Raw genomic sequence first — 16,122 nt, 5'->3', positions numbered from 1 at the left:
CTGTCGGAACCGTACCTGATTTTGAGCCTTGAGAGGAACGTGGCTGTGGGGCCTGCGTCGCATGGGGTGAAGCTGCACCTTCTGCTTCTTTATTCCAGGTCCAATCTCTTCCTCAGTCTTGTCCTGTAATGATTAGGAAAGACTGAATGGCACCAGAGGTGAGACCCCTCGAGACCATTCCCCTTCCTTATGGGATGTTAAAACAGGCTTCCTTAGTGTAGCGAGCTGCGACCAATCAAGTCACATCGCTATAACCTATGTCCTGATCTTGTTGGAAAATGCTGCCACCTGTTAAACCTCTGCCTCTGACTATGTACATGAGACTTTAACTTTCCATTTTGGGAGTATGTGTTTCCTATGTGACTATCCTCCAACTTCGTGTTCAAATAAACTCCACACTTCATCATATTTTCAGATTCTCAGTATTTAAGCTTGAACATTGCAGAGACACATTATCATGTTTATGTGGTGTCAGCATTCTATGGAAGTTTAGTGCAATTAAAATCGTGAAAAGGGCCAGGTGCAGTGGCTCACGCCTGTAATCCCAGCACACTGGGAGGCCGAGGTGGGCAGATCACCTGAGGCCAGGAGTTCGAGACCAGCTTGGCCAACATGGTGAAATCCCATCTTACTAAAAATACAAAAATTAGCTGGTGTGGTGGCACACACCTGTAATCCCAGCTACTGGGGAGGCTGAGGCAGGAGAATAGCTTGAACCCGGGAGGCAGAGGTTGCAGTGAGCCGAGATCGCGCCACTGCACTCCAGTCTGGGCGACAGAGTGAGACTCTATCTCAAAAAGAAAAAAAAATGAAAAGACTTTTTTGTTTCAGTGTACATTACAACCACTCAAACTAGTTATATTTTTCTTGCCTTTTTTTCACAGTTTCTGCAGGAGGTGGGCTGCCCTGTGCTGGTCAGGATGTCAAGCACCTTTGGGACTCTGCCCGTTAAACCACAGGGGATTTCCTCGTTATTGCGACAATTCCACCCCCAGAAATATTCCACGTGCCTGAGGTGGCGGCCATCTCTTCGTAGGGAGACTGTCGGAGCTTCCTTTTACACAGAGTCTGCCCTGTCTCTGTGAAGACGTTCAGGTGCTGAACACACGGAGGGCGGTAGGTGGGGGGACATGAGACTGTAGGCAGCTCTCTAGAGCCCCTTTCACACGTGGGGCGTCACCCACCAACTTTTGGATCTCTGGGAGAGGGAACTGCACAGGCCGGGATGTTGTTTGGGGTCATTGCACCGAAAAGTGTTCCATGTGCAATGTGGTTAGAATCTTGTCACCCTAGGAACTGGAAGGTCTTTAAGACCATCCAACCCCTCCATCATGCAGATAGGGGACCTCAGGCCCTCAGGGTGATAAGAAGGAATCAGGCTTTCGAAGGTTAAGGAAGAGTCAAGTGCAAAACTCGGTCTCTGGGGCTCTGAGGTGGAGCCTCACCCTCACCCTGGCCCCGGCGTCCTCGGACTGTGGGCGCCCAACTGCTCTGATGCAGCAGCTGGCACGACCACCAGCCCCAGGGAGCAGCAGCGAGTTTCCAGGGTTAGGAATCACCCGGGAGACAGTAATTCACACTCCCAGGCTCCACAGAAACCTGTAGGGACCTCGGGGAAAGGGAGCTTTGTCCTAAGGCTCCGCTTTGGGAAGGGGCAGGGCGGCCACGAGGTGGCGCTGCAGAGCCGCCTCTTCGGCCGCAGGTGCCCGCGCTTGGGAGCGGGAAGCCAGGCTGGGTCATCCCGGTGCTGTCACTGCAGGAGGCAGAGATCCCACATCCTGCAAAGACGGAGGGGCTGGATCCCACCAGCAGCTGAGCCCATCTCTCCGCCCTTAAAAATCAAACCACATCTTAGGACAATATCAGGGTTGCGAACGAAGCGTCCAGGGGTGGCCCACGTGGGATGGAGGGTGAGGCCGTGGGCCCCCTCGGTCCAACCTCACAGCCTCTCCGCTCTCCCCACTTCCGAGGCAGATTTCTGGGAATTTGGGAGTTCAGAGGGAGGAGAAATAAGTCATTTGTCAGCAGCCTGCTCCCTGATCTCCAAGGTCCCTTCCAGAAGGACAGGCGCTCCTCACACTGCTAAGCCTGGCCCCGTCCAGATCTCTCCGCCCAGCAGCCCTGCGCTCTGTCTCTCCCTTTCCCCTTTCCTCCCTCCCTGCCTCCCTCCATTTCTCCCTTCCTTCCTTCCCTCCCCACACAGGATCTGCCATTCCTTAGGTGTGAAATGCGGGGACAGGGCCTGTGATTGCACACTGGGTGATAGCAGTAGCAGTGCCCTCAGGCAGGTCAGCTGACTCAACAGACCCAGGTCAAAGTCCCCCAGCCCACGGGTCCAGCTCAGTCAGGCTCTGCTGGTCTACAGGAGCCCAGCCCTGGAGCAGGGACACCTTTGCACCAACAGTGCTGCATGAGATGGGCTGGGGTGAGCGCCCAAAGCCAGGGGCTGATGGAGGCCTGCAGACCCACCAGGAGAAGCCCTGCTGTTAGCTGCAGAAGAGAAGAGGCAGGTGTCCGGAGAGGGGGAGGGGGGTTGTCCTATGGCAGGTAGAACTTGTCCCTGAAAATGCAGGTGTCTGGAGAGGGGGTGGGAGTCCTATGGCAGGTGGAACTTGTCCCTATTTACCTGGCTGGGGTGGGGCCACAGCACAAAAGGGATGCCCTGAAAAATTCGAACCAATTTGGAAAATGTGTGTCCACCTCTGCACCACGCCTGCTCTGCACCACGCCTGCTCTGCACCACGCCTCTTCTGCACCACGCCTGCTCTATACCACGCCTCTTCTGCACCACGCCCGTTCCGCACCACGCCTGCTCTGCACCACGCCTGCTCTGCACCACGCCCGTTCCGCACCACGCCTGCTCTGCACCACGCCTGCTCTGCACCACGCCTGCTCTGCACCACGCCCGTTCCGCACCACACCTGCTCTGCACCATGCCTGTTCTCTGCCTCCCTCTGGGCCAAGGCTTACCTGCCCTGCAACCTCAGGAATGTCAGCCCGGTTTCCACGAGAGGGACCTAGAAGCCACTGAGTAACTGCTACGGGCAGGCACTGTAGTCCTCTCTCTGCTTGGATTATCTCATGAAACTTCTCAATGGGAGCCATCAGAGCTTGGCCCCTCTGCTTTTCTCCTTGGGATGGTCACTTTTATGCTCTCCCTGGAGCGCCTAAGTATGAATCACTGCTCTGGGAAAAGAGCTGCCAGGCAGAAGGGCAGACCTGCACAGCCGCTGGCTCCAGCTGCTCCAGGATCCAATTACTTACCAGGACTGAGGACTGGAGGTTCTCCGCAGACAGGTGCTGGCCCTGGTTCAGCCCGGGGTGAAACTCGCTCCTTAGAGACCAAAGGTGGGTGAGGGCAGGAGGGAGGGGTGTGGGGCCAGTCCATCCCGGAGACGGTTTCCTTCTCCTTACCCATTGCAAGGCTCGCGGCGGACACCCCTGCACCCAAAGTCACACTGACAAGAGGAGGGCATGGTACGTGTGTTTAGCCAAGGCCTTCCGCCACACATGGGGACCCAAGGCCCCAGGAAACAGAATTCTTCTGCTAAGCCTGAGGAAGGAAGCAGGAACTAGGGAGTTCTGGGAGTGGACAGAAAGGCGTGCCCTGGAGCTGGTGAGCTGGGAGCCTGGCCAGGCCCCTTAGCAGAATCCTTCCTGGGTCTGTGCTGGGATCGTTCCCTGGGTGCCCTGCAGGACATGGACACGCGAGGACCTTTCCAGGAGAAGCGGGGAGGCAGAGAGCTACCCTCCCAGGTTTTATGGCTTGCTTTCAGGGAGAAGAGCCCTAGTTTCCATTATGGCCTTTGTAGGGAGAGGAAGGGTGAAGGCTGGAGAGGACTTCTTGCTTCTGTTCACTTCTGGATCTCCCTCAGCTCAAAGCAGGCCGTTCACCAAGGTACTGCATTTGGGGTATTACGTTTTGAACCCCGATGGGGGAGTTAGAAAATGCCTATGAAATTGCCTGCAAGAATGGCAGAGTCATGAAAAGTGCGTTACATTTTTTTTTAATGGTAAAGCAAAGAGGCTCTGACCGCTGTTTCATTCTATACTTTTCTTTAAAGATTCCCAAGAGGCGAGTTCCCTCGGTTTATTTTAAACAAGCTATTTAATGCTGTCTTATGATTTCATTGAGTTTTTATGTACATAAGTTAAACACTGACTAAAAATATTTATCCTTAAATAGTCTGTCACTGACCAACGAAGTATCATTTTTTCTTGGTAGAGTTTTTTTTTTTTTTTTTTGAGATGGAGTCTCACTGTCACCCAGGCTGGAGCACAGTGGTGCGATCTCCGCCTCCTGGGTTCATGCCATTCTCCTGCCTCAGCCTCCTGAGTAGCTGAGACTACAGGCGCCTGCCAGCACGCCCGGCTAATTGTTTTGTATTTTTTTTAGTAGAGACGGGGTTTCACCGTGTTAGCCAGGATGGTCTCAATCTCCTGACCCATTATCCGCCCGCCCGCCTTGGCCTCCCAAAGTGCTGGGATTACAGGGATGAGCCACTGCGCCCGGCCGGTAGAGTTCTTAACGGTTGATTCCCCTTTGCTGATAGGGTGAAAGAAAGCCCTTCCACGCTCCTAAACAGGAGTGGTGGTGCGCTGTCTCTGTGTGCAGGTGTGGTGTGTGGTGTGTCTGTGTGGTGTGTGTGCAGGTGTGGTGTGTGGTGTGTCTGTGGTGTGTGTGCAGGTGTGGTGTGTGTGTGCAGGTGTGTGTATGTCGGTGTGGTGTGTCGGTGTGGTGTGTGTGCAGGTGTGTGTGGTAGGAAGTGTGAGTGATTTTTGACTGGGGAAGTGTATGTGGTGTGTATGTATGATGGGTGGTGTGAGTGGTTTTGGGGGGGGTGTGGTGTGTGTGTGTGGTGGGTGGTGTGACTGATTTTTGGGTGTGTGTGGTGGGAGGTGTGAGTGGTTTTGGCTGTGTGGTGGGTGGTGTGAATGATTTTTGGCTGTGTGTGTGGTGTGTGTGTGTGGTGTGGGTCGTGTGAGTGATTTTTGACTGTGTCTGTGTGGTGGGTGGTGTGAGTGATTTTTGGGTGTGTGTGTGTGTCTGTGTGGTGGGTGGTGTGATTTTCAGCTGTGTGTGTGTGGTGGGTGGTGTGAGTGGTTTTGGTGTGTGGTGGGTGGTGTGAGTGGTTTTGGCTGTGTGTGGTGGGTCGTGTGAGTGATTTTCGGCTGTCTGTGTGTGTCTGTGTGGTGGGTGGTGTGAGTGGTTTTGGCTGTGTGTGGTGGGTGTGTGAGGTGGGTCATGTGAGTGATTTTTGGGTGTGTGTGGTGGGTGGTGTGAGAGGTTTTGGGTGTGTGTGCGGTGTGTGTTTCTGTCTTTCTGTGTGTAATGCTTTTCGATATACTCACATGACGTACTTATTTCACTGATCACAAGATTTCAGTTTTTGAGAGGTGTCTCTTCTTGACAATAAATATTGATTATTTAAATCGTGCAAATGCAGAGTTAGGATTTGAGGTTTTATTCCAGAAAGTTCATGGCGATGTGGAAGGCTGAAAACTGATTCCCTGAAAGATATCCGAGTCCCTGGAACCTGTGAATGAGACCTTACGTGGAGAAAGAAAAAGGATCTTCAGAGGGAAAGATTAAGGGTCTTGAGAACGGGAGAGCTGCCTGGACCACCTAGGGGAGCGTGAGTGCCACGACCCAAGCCCATTCCAAAGGGAGGTGGAGGGGTTTTCCACAGACAGAGGAAAGGAGACGCGCAGGCAGCGGAATTGGAACGGGGCAGCCCCGGTCAGGTTTGCTTGGAGCCCCCAGAACCTGGAAGAGACAAGGAAGGGCCCCGAAGAGCCTCCAGAGGGAGCGCGGCCCCGCAGACACCTCCACCCGGGAGTGCTGGACTCCGCCACGAGGACAGCGTCCATTCCCCGTGTGGGGCCGCCCTGTGTGTGGGAGTCCGTGACGCAACCCCAGGAAACTGACACAGGCAGAGATGGAAACCTGCAGGGTCCGAACCCCAAACCCAAGACCCCACCTGTCTCTGTGGGCCCCAGGCCAGGTGCTCCCTCCCCGCTCCACCAGGGGTAGTGCTCCCACTTTCCCCAGGCCTGGAGCTGCCCGCGACCCCAAGAATAGTGCCCCCCGCTTGACTCCCAGGAATAGTGCTCCCCCATGACCCCAGGAATAGTGCTCCCCCACGACCCCCGGTCCAGTGCCCTAACTGCAGATTGCATTCTTGGTTGCAGGAAGTCAGGAGCGAAGAGACCGTGACCCTCTCCCAAACCCCCGCACCTGCTGACATCTCCAAGTGTGCTTTGTACTGGGTGGGCTTTCTTCATAGACCGTGCTTCCTTCTGACTGGAGTTTCCGCTTCATCCATCTGTCCACAGGGAGGACGCACACCCCTGAGTCCGAGGCCACACCACGCATCCTGTAGAAACTCCCACTGCCCAGGGAGCACACTTCATTAGGAAAGCTCCGGGTTCACAGAGGCTCTGGGCTCTCTCTGGGACCGACGCCCTTCACTGTGTGAACTTAGCAGCTGCCTGCAGGTGCAGAGGACGTGCACCTCCCAGCCTTTGTCCTTTCTCGGCCTTTCCTCTCCTCAGTGCTACCGTCTGTCGACCCTAAGTGGATGCTTGGGTAAGTGAGTCCATCAGCAATGAGCAGTGCCTGTCCTTAGCATGTCTGGGGTCTGTGGCTTTTGAGAAGGCATCTGCAAAGCTATTGCTGACACGGATGTCATGAGGTTCTCTCCCTTATTCCAGAGCTCAGTAAGCCCATGGGGCGCAAGGGTCTTGACATTCACAGCTGAGTGAGAAAGTGGTGATGTTTAATTACAAGCATGAAAAACCCAAAAAGTAAAATGATAAGGTTGCCATGTGCAACGCACGTATCCAGCGCCCTGGAATGAAACAGACACGTGTGCTCTTTGAGCGGAATCAAGATGCAGGTGAGGAAAAATGGTGATTCTGCCATTTCCCAAGTCACCCGGCAGGTGGGGGTGTCTGCTCATGGAAACCCACATTTGCTAGGGTACAATTTCCCTCTGTTTTTCATGAAGGAAAGGCCAATTCACTCAGAAATTACATCCTTAGTGAGATACCCATGACTTGTCGGGCCCCATACACTCAGAACCCCCGCTCCCAGGGGACTGCTGGGTCAACGTGGTCCAACATGTGTAATATTCACAAGGAATGGGTGTTGCAAGGCCCGCAGGCTGTATGGCTCTCATTAATTTGGCCAGAGTCATTCACGAATAGCAGAATGTTTAATATGGAAGAAGCAGCCACCCAAATAGCAAACACAATTTGGGGACATCGAGGCTGGGCAGAGATGTGGGGCCGTTAGCGCCATGGAAGGGGCGAGGCAGTCTTACCAAGTGCCGATGGTGAAGTGTGTTGTCATCTCTTCCTGAACTGAAATTTGTTACGTGATTCTAAGCAATTCACTTCCAATGCCTGGGACTCAGCTATTTCCTCTCCAAAATCAAGGGGCTGTACAGAGTGATCTTGGGGTGGTCTCCAGGGCTAACATCACAGGGTGCCAATTATCCTAGTAAGAGGCCAAAGCCGCGGCCAGTTTGCCTGAAATTCTCCTGTGAATGGCCCAACAGAAATAATGAAAGTGAGTGGATGGTGTGACAGACACAGAAAGGCCTGGGAAGGAAGCTGACCAACTCCCTGGATACCTAGCCAGGCGCAGTCTTCTCAGTTAGATCTTTAAATAGATTGAGATTTGGCAAAATTGTTACAAATCCTGGCAGCATATCAACTAAGATCATTATACCCATTAAGTAAGTAATACCCTAAAACTCTTTGACCCCAAGGAGTGTCAGGATTGTAGCCCTGTGCAGATGCTGCACACGAATTAAGGCTGATCCCATCATCAGGGATTGTCAAGGTTGTGAGCCATCAGTGCGTAATCATCCCGGGACTCTTAAAATATGTGTATCACTATAGTCAGGGTTCTGCAGTGAGACAGAACCAATAGGCTACATAGATAGGTAGCTATATAGACAGGTGATAGATAGATAGATAGATAGAGAGATAGATAGATAGATAGATAGATAGATAGATAGATAGATAGATAGATGATAGTAGACAAACAGATAGCTATCTAGGTGGACGGAAAGAGGATATTCAGTAGGAGCTTTGGCTCGTGATGGTGGAGGTGAGAAGTCCCAGGAAAGGCTGTCTTACAGCTGGAGAATGGTGGAGGTGAGAAGTCCCAGGACAGGCTGTCTTAGAGCTGGAGACTCTGGGATGCCGGTCGTGTGACTCAGGACCCAAGTTGCAAGGCCTCAGAGCCAGGGAAGACAATGGCATGACTCAGTCCAAGGCTGAAGGCCTGAGAGCCCAGGGCAGGGAGTGCTGGTGCAAGCCCAAAGTCTAAACGCCGAGAGGCTAGAGTGCTGATGTCCAAAGGCAGGAGAAGAAGGGTGTCCCAGCTCTAGGAGAGAGGCACAGCTGCCTTTTAGTTCTATACGGGATTGGATGGTGCCCACCCTGCATTCAGGCAGGTCTTTCCCCTCAGTCTGCTGACTCACACCCCAGTCTCCTCCAAAACAGCTCATCCTCTTATCCAATCCATCCATCTAGCTGAGGCTGAGACAAGATCTCACCGGCCAGCTGGGCCTCCCTCCAGCCAGCCAGGTTGAGGCCTGGCTTTAACCATCACTATATGGCACTGCTCCTTCTGGCTAATCCTAGAGGGCAGAGGTCACGCAGGTACCGCATCAAGCCAGGGTTCCTGGTTTTGGTGTCAGCAAGAGGCTCCAAGGTGGAAGGGAAGACCGCTCCCCAGTGTGTTCCAGTGCGTGGCAGGGCAGCGGCTGGAAGTAGGAGGCCTGTGTTCCCTTTGTGGAAATGATCCAGAGATTGGGTGGCTGCCTCCCTTCGCTGTCCAGAGCGGGTGCTGATGCGTTGTGCATTGCTGCGATTCCCTGTGTCTCTCCTCGCCTGCTGATGGGAACTCTCAGCAGCTGCTCTGCAGAAGCAAGGTCCTGTCCCTTCCCTGGGTGTTGATATGGTTTGGTCTGTGTCCCCCCCAGTCTCATGTGGAATTGTCACTCCCAGTGTTGGAGGATCTCCTTGCCCACTGATGGGAACTCTCAGCAGCTGCTCTGCAGAAGCCGGGTCCTGTCCCTTCCCTGGGTGTTGATATGGTTTGGTCTGTGTCCCACCCAGTCTCATGTGGAATTGTCACTCCCAGTGTTGGAGGAGGGGCCCGTTGGGAGGCGGTGGGATCACGGGGTGGGTTCTCAGGAAGGGTCCAGCACCACCGCTCTTGGTCCTGTGCAGTGAGTGAGTCCCCTGCGATCTGATGGTCTCCGTGTGTGGCTGCCCCTCTCCCTCCCAGCTCCTGGCTCCCACCCTGTGATGGGCCTCCTGCCCTGCCCCTTCCGCCATGACTGTGTTTCCAGAGGCCTCCCCAGAAGCCGAGCAGATGGCAGCACCGCGAGTCCTGCACCGCCTGTGCAACCCAGAGCCAGTTAAAGCTCTTTTCTCTATAAATGACCCAGTCTCAGTGGTTCTTTTTTTTTTTTTTTGAGACAGAGTCTCGCTCTGTCACCCAGGCTGGAGTTCAGTGGCGCAATCTCGGCTCACTGCAAGCTCCGCCTCCTGGGTTCACGCCATTCTCCTGCCTCAGCCTCTCCGAGTAGCTGGGACTACAGGCGCCCGCCACCACGCCCGGCTAATTTTTTATATTTTTTAGTAGAGACGGGGTTTCACCGTGGTCTCGATCTCCTGACCTCGTGATTCGCCCGCCTCGGCCTCCCAAAGTGCTGGGATTACAAGCGTGAGCCACCGCGCCCGGCCATCTCAGTGGTTCTTAATGGCAGGGTGAGAACGGGCTGCTTACTGATGTGATAAGGGCAATCTGTGAAATTTGCCAGGATATTTTTAATATTAATTATGAAATCATGAGCTTTACATGAACAAAACTAAGAGTTTGGGAACACTTAGAACAGGATGGCCTAGCACCAAGGGAAAACAACAGTCTGGTATTTTGGGGTTATGAAAGTTATAAAAAGCAAACCATGCTTTCTCTACATAACACTAGAGCAAAATAAAACATCCTGAAGCAAAACGTTCATAGCCCTCCTATGCCACTGTTGTCATTTGTGGGTGAGATCATTAAGTGCTGCCTCGATGGTCTGTTTTATCCATGAATTAGTTACTACTCTCTTCCCTTAGTGCAGGTGGAACTCCAGGTCAGATGCATCTGAGTGTGCTTTCAATGCTGAAGGACTCACTTCCTTGGCTGAGGCTGAGGGCTGCCTGGGCTGGGATCCAGCACTCTGAAATTCAGCTGCTTCACATGTGAAATGAGGACGGCAGCTTTACAGGGTCGACGTGGCTAACGGTGCCCCCCAGACTGCCTAGTTGAGTCAGGGAGGGCGTTTCCTCTGGGATCACTGGGCTGTGTTCCCCGTGAGTGAGGGGGATGAGGAGGGTGAGAGCAGCGCGCAGCAGGGTGGCTGCTGGAGGCAGAAGCCTGGGGTCTGAGGCTCATGTGTTGGTGAATCTCTGGAGGATGAGACGAGTCACTTTGCCTTGTTGGTCCTTAAGGCTCCAGCCTCTCCCTCAGAATCACTTTCCTCCTCCCACTGGCCCTGCAGGAAGCCAGGAGTGCTCTTCCCAGGAGAAGAGGGAAGCCAGATGCAGGCCCTGTGGACACCTGGTGATGGGCAGGGGGTGTGGGACCGCCAGGGCAGAGTGTAGACGAGCACAGTGTCAGTGATGCCAGAAGGTGGAGATAGATAGGATGATGGCAAGGGTAGTGCTTCCAGGGTTTGCAAAATAAAGATGTGTAATCTGTAAATGCATTCTAATGGCAAAGCCCCAAAAGGAACAAATCAGGCAACGTTTACAAGAAAAGGCCAGACAAATGCAGTTATAATATTTATTCATCCACGCATGAGAGTAATTACAACATGGTGCTAGATGTTTGGAAAACAGTCGTCCTGGTGATTTTGGATTTGCCTGTGTTTGGAAAACAGTCGTAAGGTGATTTTGGGAACACGAAGCTGTTCTGTAGGATTCAGTGTCCTGCCACTTTACCCTCAGAGGGCTCTCGGCAGCCTGTGAGTATCCCGGCCTTCCATCCCGGCACTCTCCTGCAAAAATGCAGAACAAACATTAATAACGTCTGAATTCTGACTGCTCCAGTAACAGCACACACTTGATACAAGACAGAGGGGCCTGGACAGGAGCTCTTTTCACAAAGGACCGCTGGCGAGATGAGCCATCCTCCTTCCTCATGCTAGAGGGAGGTTTCTGGCTTCTGGACGAATGCTGGTTTGCAGGACGCCACAGAGGATCCACGTGGCAAAGGTTCCTAGTCACAGAGTGGGATCTGCGATCCACGGGCAGGGTCCTTCAGGAAGAAGCCACGCTGTGCACACAGGTCCCTGTGACCACAGATGCACAGAACGCCCGGCCTTGCCCCTGGTGTCAGTCAGGCTAATTAGGGGCCTGGGGGACTTGCTGGCACTGCCCTTGCTGTGGCTAAAAAAGCTATTTAAATTCACAAAGAGCCTCACTCCCAGGCCAGGTCTTTTTGGTTCCATGTGTGGGAGCCACGTACAAAGACGAATCTGCTCTCAGTGGAGTGACCCTGGGCTCTGCTTGTCTCCGAGGACAGGCTCTAATCTCACACTGAATTTCGAAGGGAGCCCGATCATGTTGGCAATGCCCCCTCCTGTATGCAAGTGACTTTGTTTAAATTAAAATTTGTATTTTTAGTTGACAAATACTAACTGCATATATTTATGTTTTATACATGGTTTTGATAACTTTACATTGTGGAGATATTATATCAAGTTAATTAATTAACCTATCATCACATCTTTTTTTTGGCAGTGAGAACATTTAAAATCTATTATTTTAGTGGCTGGCTGTGGTCCCAGCACTTTGGGAGTTTCAGACTGGAGGATCTCTTGGGCCTAAGGGCTCAACACCAGCCTGGGCAGCACAGCGAGACTGCATCTCTGCAAAAAATTTAAAAATTAGCCAGGTATGGTGGTGAGCGCCTGTAGACCCAGCCACTCAGAGGCTGAGGCAAGAGGATTGCTGGAGCAGGAGGGTTGAGGCTGCAGTGAGCTATGTTTGTGCCACCGCACTCCAGTCTGGGCAACAGAGCAAGACTCTGTCTCAAAAAACAAACAAAAAACCTATTGTTTTAGCAATTTTGAAATATGCGATCATTATGAGGAAGCGCGTGCCCCACGCCGTGCAGCGGATCTGAGGCCTCCTCCTCCTGCCTGAGACTTTGTGCCTGTGACCAGCACCTCCCCACTCCCCTCTGGAGGCCGCTGTTCTGCTCTCTGCTTCTCTCAGTTCAAAAGTCAAACTTACACAAGTGACTTTTTAATACGCCCTCCCTTGGGGTTCCGCATACAAGGTAAGGGGGTAAAACATAAACATACACATTTTTCCGCACTGATTGTAACTATTCCACTTAAAAATCTTAAAAATCGCCGGGCGCGGTGGCTCACGCTTGTAATCCCAGCACTTTGGGAGGCCGAGGCTGGCGGATCAGGAGGTCAGGAGATCGAGACCACGGTGAAACCCCGTCTCTACTAAAAATACAAAAAATTAGCCGGGCGTGGTGGCGGGCGCCTGTAGTCCCAGCTACTCGGAGAGGCTGAGGCAGGAGAATGGCGTGAACCCGGGAGGTGGAGCTTGCAGTGAGCCGAGATCGCGCCACTGCACTCCAGCCTGGGCGACAGAGCGAGACTCCATCTCAAAAAAAAAAAAAAAAATCTTAAAAATCAGCATTTTGCTTCAGCTTCTCCTTCCTCTCCTGTGCTTCCAGCCGATCCTCAGATTAAGTGGAAGCAAATGCCTGAAAGTCAGCCCTTAGTTTTGGAACCTGTTTGTCCAAATGGAAGGTATTTTCATTCCTCTCACTAAGGAGGCTCACATTCTGGCTCATTGTCATTAACTTGTAAATAAAACCTCCAGGAGGACGGTGCAGAACGGACTAGGAACCACGGAGTAAACAGAAATATGCAGGGAGCCCCAGCAGAGCTGCTCCGACACCCAGATCCTGTCCAACCACTGCGGCGGCAGCTGGAAACGGGCGGCATGGTGTGGCCCACCTGCTCCGAGTCCTGAGCTGTGGCCCAATGCGGTGAGGTCCCTACGGCCCGGTGCTTCCCGCATCTCAGCTGAAGAGTTCCTCCGCCTGTCTCCAAGATGGGCAGTGTGGCTTTAGTGCCAGCGCGTGTCCTGTGGGAGACACGTGTCCAGTTATCGGGAGAGCGCCCGGCACCGTGACTGTGGAGGGGAGGGCGCGGCACCGTGACTGTGGAGGGGAGAGCGCGGCACCGTGACTGTGGAGGGGGAGCGCGGCACCGTGACTGTGGAGGAGGGCGCGCGGCACCGTGACTATGGAGAGAGGAGGGAGCAAGCACCGTGACGCTGTGGAGGAGGCTTGCGGCACCGTGACTGGGGAGGGAGCGCGGCACCGTGACTGTGGAGGGAGTGCGGCATGAGCGACGGCGGCGGCCGTGCTTGTCTTTCATTTCACCCTTCAGTCAAGTCAATCATAATCTGATATATTTTGGAGAAATTAGCACTGCTGTCTTCATAGGAAAAATGATTTTATCATTTTGCAGCCAAGAGGACCCTGTCTCCACGCAGCTGAGCTGGGGCTTTCTTACAGCAATCATGCAGGAGACACGGGCTGCAGTGAGGATCCCCCCCAGTCACTGCCAAGAGATGCATCCAAATGACAGAAAACGTTAGGCCTTTCCTGGGTCGGGGCGTCATCCCTGTGCAGGCAAAGGGCCCAACACCATCTTCAACCTGGGCCTGAAGACCCCAGCCCCGACCTGGAGATGAGGGGGAGGAAGCGCCGTCCCAGAGGAGCAAGGGTAGAGGCCCCCTGGTCTCCGGGAGGCGTGGAGAGCTGGGGCCGGTGCAGGAAGGGAAGCTCTGGTGAGATTGGGACCTTTTGAGGAGGGAAGAGCAAGTTCCCCGGAAACTCATCACAAATACTGTGGGATTTAACTGTAAGTACAAAACAGCTTTTCCATCAGAACTTAACAGCTACTATATTTTGCCAGCTGTTTGTTTGCCTTGATTCTACATTTTTACCTGCCCCTGCCCCCATTCCCCAAATACTGAGCTGCTGGACTCCTTCCCTTGCCTTGGTGGTCATTCATCCCTGACCTCTGCATGGCACCATCATCACGGGTCCTGAGCATTCCCCCGCCCCGCCTGCCTGAAGAGGACCACAGGCCCTGGAGGTGGCTTCCCGTGACCGTGTGTCAACGCGGCAACGGCAGACGATACTGTAATGCTTACAAACAACTCCTGAGGTCCTCCTGGGGAGCGCAGTCCCAGCACCACAGCGCACTCTGCACAGCCATTCCAGCACCGCCAGCAAAGGCATCGCAAACCAAAGTCCAGTGCGCAGTCACCGCCCCACCCTTGCGGACTCCGACCTAGGTGTACATGGAAGACAGCCCTCCTGTCCGTGGTGAGGGCCTGAGCCTGCCTCTCCTCTGTACAGGCCCAATGGTCCTTGGTGGCTTCAGTGCTTGTGACGGTGTCAGGAGCAAATGGCATTTAGTCATCGCTTCAGCCTGATCACCGAGGGGGGCTGGGGTGTCGCCTGAGTTTGACTTGGTGACCTCTCCACATCTCAGTTTTCTCATTCGTAAAGTGGGATAAAATAGCAACTTCCTTCAGTGAGAATCCACTGACATAAAGTCTGTAAGGAGTTAGCACCAATGCCAGCTTCTATTAAAATTCAGTGAAGGTCAGGTGTTCGTGCCATGTGAAAGCGCATTAATTTCTCATTCACTCTGCTCATTACTGTAAATGGAACTGGATCTACCTGATAATCATTTCAAAGTCACATCCACCCAGAACTTGGGAATGTTACCTTGTCTGGAAGTCAGGTTTTTTCAGATGTAATTAGTTAGGGTGAGTCTATACTGAGGTAGGGTGGAACCTGGAATCCAGCAGGACTGGTGCCCTTATAAGAAGAGGGGCATTTGAACACAGACACGCAGGGGAGAAGGCCGGGTAAAGACAGAGGGAGAGGTTGGCATGATGAGTCTGTAGGCCAAGCAATGCCAGTGAACACCAGCAGGGTGTGCAAGGCAGCATTCGTCCTTCCAACCTTCCGGGGGAGCAAAGCCCTGCCCACACCGTGACTTGGTCTTCTGACCCCCAGAACTGTAAGAGAATCAAAGTCTGTTGCTTTAAGCCACCAAACGTGTGGATCTTTGTTATGGCAGCCCTCGCCCTCCTCAGCCTGAGCCATCACCACTCCGCCCTACCTCTCAATATCCCAAGTAAAAGCCACCTGAAGAAACAAGTCTTAACACAGTATGTCTTGAAAATGTTGGAAAAAGACCTCATTTTAGGAATTTGCTGCATAATAGAAATTTAAAATAATTGGCATTCACTGTTCACTATTGTTTTATAAGCAGCATGCTCATTTCAATCTAGAGAGGTCTTATGTGTTTTTAAATTATTTTCTATATTCATTGAGCTTCTGAATTGTGTAAAAGCATCAAAAACAATCCTTGTCAAATAATTCTGACTTTTCTATACAATTGCATATATGGATACTTTGCCATTTGAATTCGAGCTTCTTCATGAACACTTTACAAACAGGGAAATGGTGTGCCCCTGCCTCTGAATTCAACCCTCTTTCCCTTGCATCCGGTCAGAGCACCTTCTTAAGATGAGAAATATTAACTGAACTCTTACTAATTGTGAGATGCTTCTGGGCAAAGAAGGGAGGAGAGATTCACAGGGTGAAGAAGCCACTCCATGCAGGGGGGCGGATTTGAGGAGGTTGCACACAGTGGGGAGGATTTGAGGAGGTTGCACACAGTGGGGAGGATTTGAGGAGGTTGCACACAGTGGGGGGATTTGAGGAGGTTGCACACAGTGGGGGGATTTGAGGAGGTTGCTCAGTGGGGGGAATTTGAGGAGGTTGCACACACTGGGGGGGATTTGTGGAAGTTGCACACGGGGGGATTTGGGGAGGTGGCACACAGTGGGGGGGGGTTTAGGGAGGTGGCACACGGGGGGATTTGGGGAGGTTGCACAGAGGGGGGGGGATTTGAGGAGGTTGCTCACATTGGGGGATTTGGGGAGATGCACACAGTGGGGGGATTTGTGGAGGTTGCTCACAGTGGGGGG

General features: G+C 52.9%; 1 protein-coding gene across 1 annotated transcript in view; it reads right to left on the bottom strand.

The window, feature by feature from the left end:
- Positions 1-10,919: 10,919 nt before the first annotated feature.
- TPO (thyroid peroxidase) overlaps positions 10,920-16,122 on the bottom strand; it is a 172,920-nt gene continuing 167,717 nt past the window's right edge. Inside the window, exons 16-17 of the mRNA XM_032172472.2 lie at positions 13,056-13,185; positions 10,920-11,069 (exon numbers count right to left, since the gene is read on the bottom strand). Of these exons, the coding sequence (XP_032028363.1) occupies positions 11,016-11,069; positions 13,056-13,185 (184 nt within the window). The 3' untranslated portion in view covers positions 10,920-11,015. The remainder of the gene's footprint in view (positions 11,070-13,055; positions 13,186-16,122) is intronic.

Source organism: Hylobates moloch, unplaced genomic scaffold (genome assembly GCF_009828535.3).
Source record: "Hylobates moloch isolate HMO894 unplaced genomic scaffold, HMol_V3 SCAFFOLD_13, whole genome shotgun sequence".
Classification (NCBI taxonomy): domain Eukaryota; kingdom Metazoa; phylum Chordata; class Mammalia; order Primates; family Hylobatidae; genus Hylobates; species Hylobates moloch.
The sequence above is the reverse complement of the archived record's forward strand: the minus strand, read 5'-3'. Positions and strand labels throughout refer to the sequence as shown.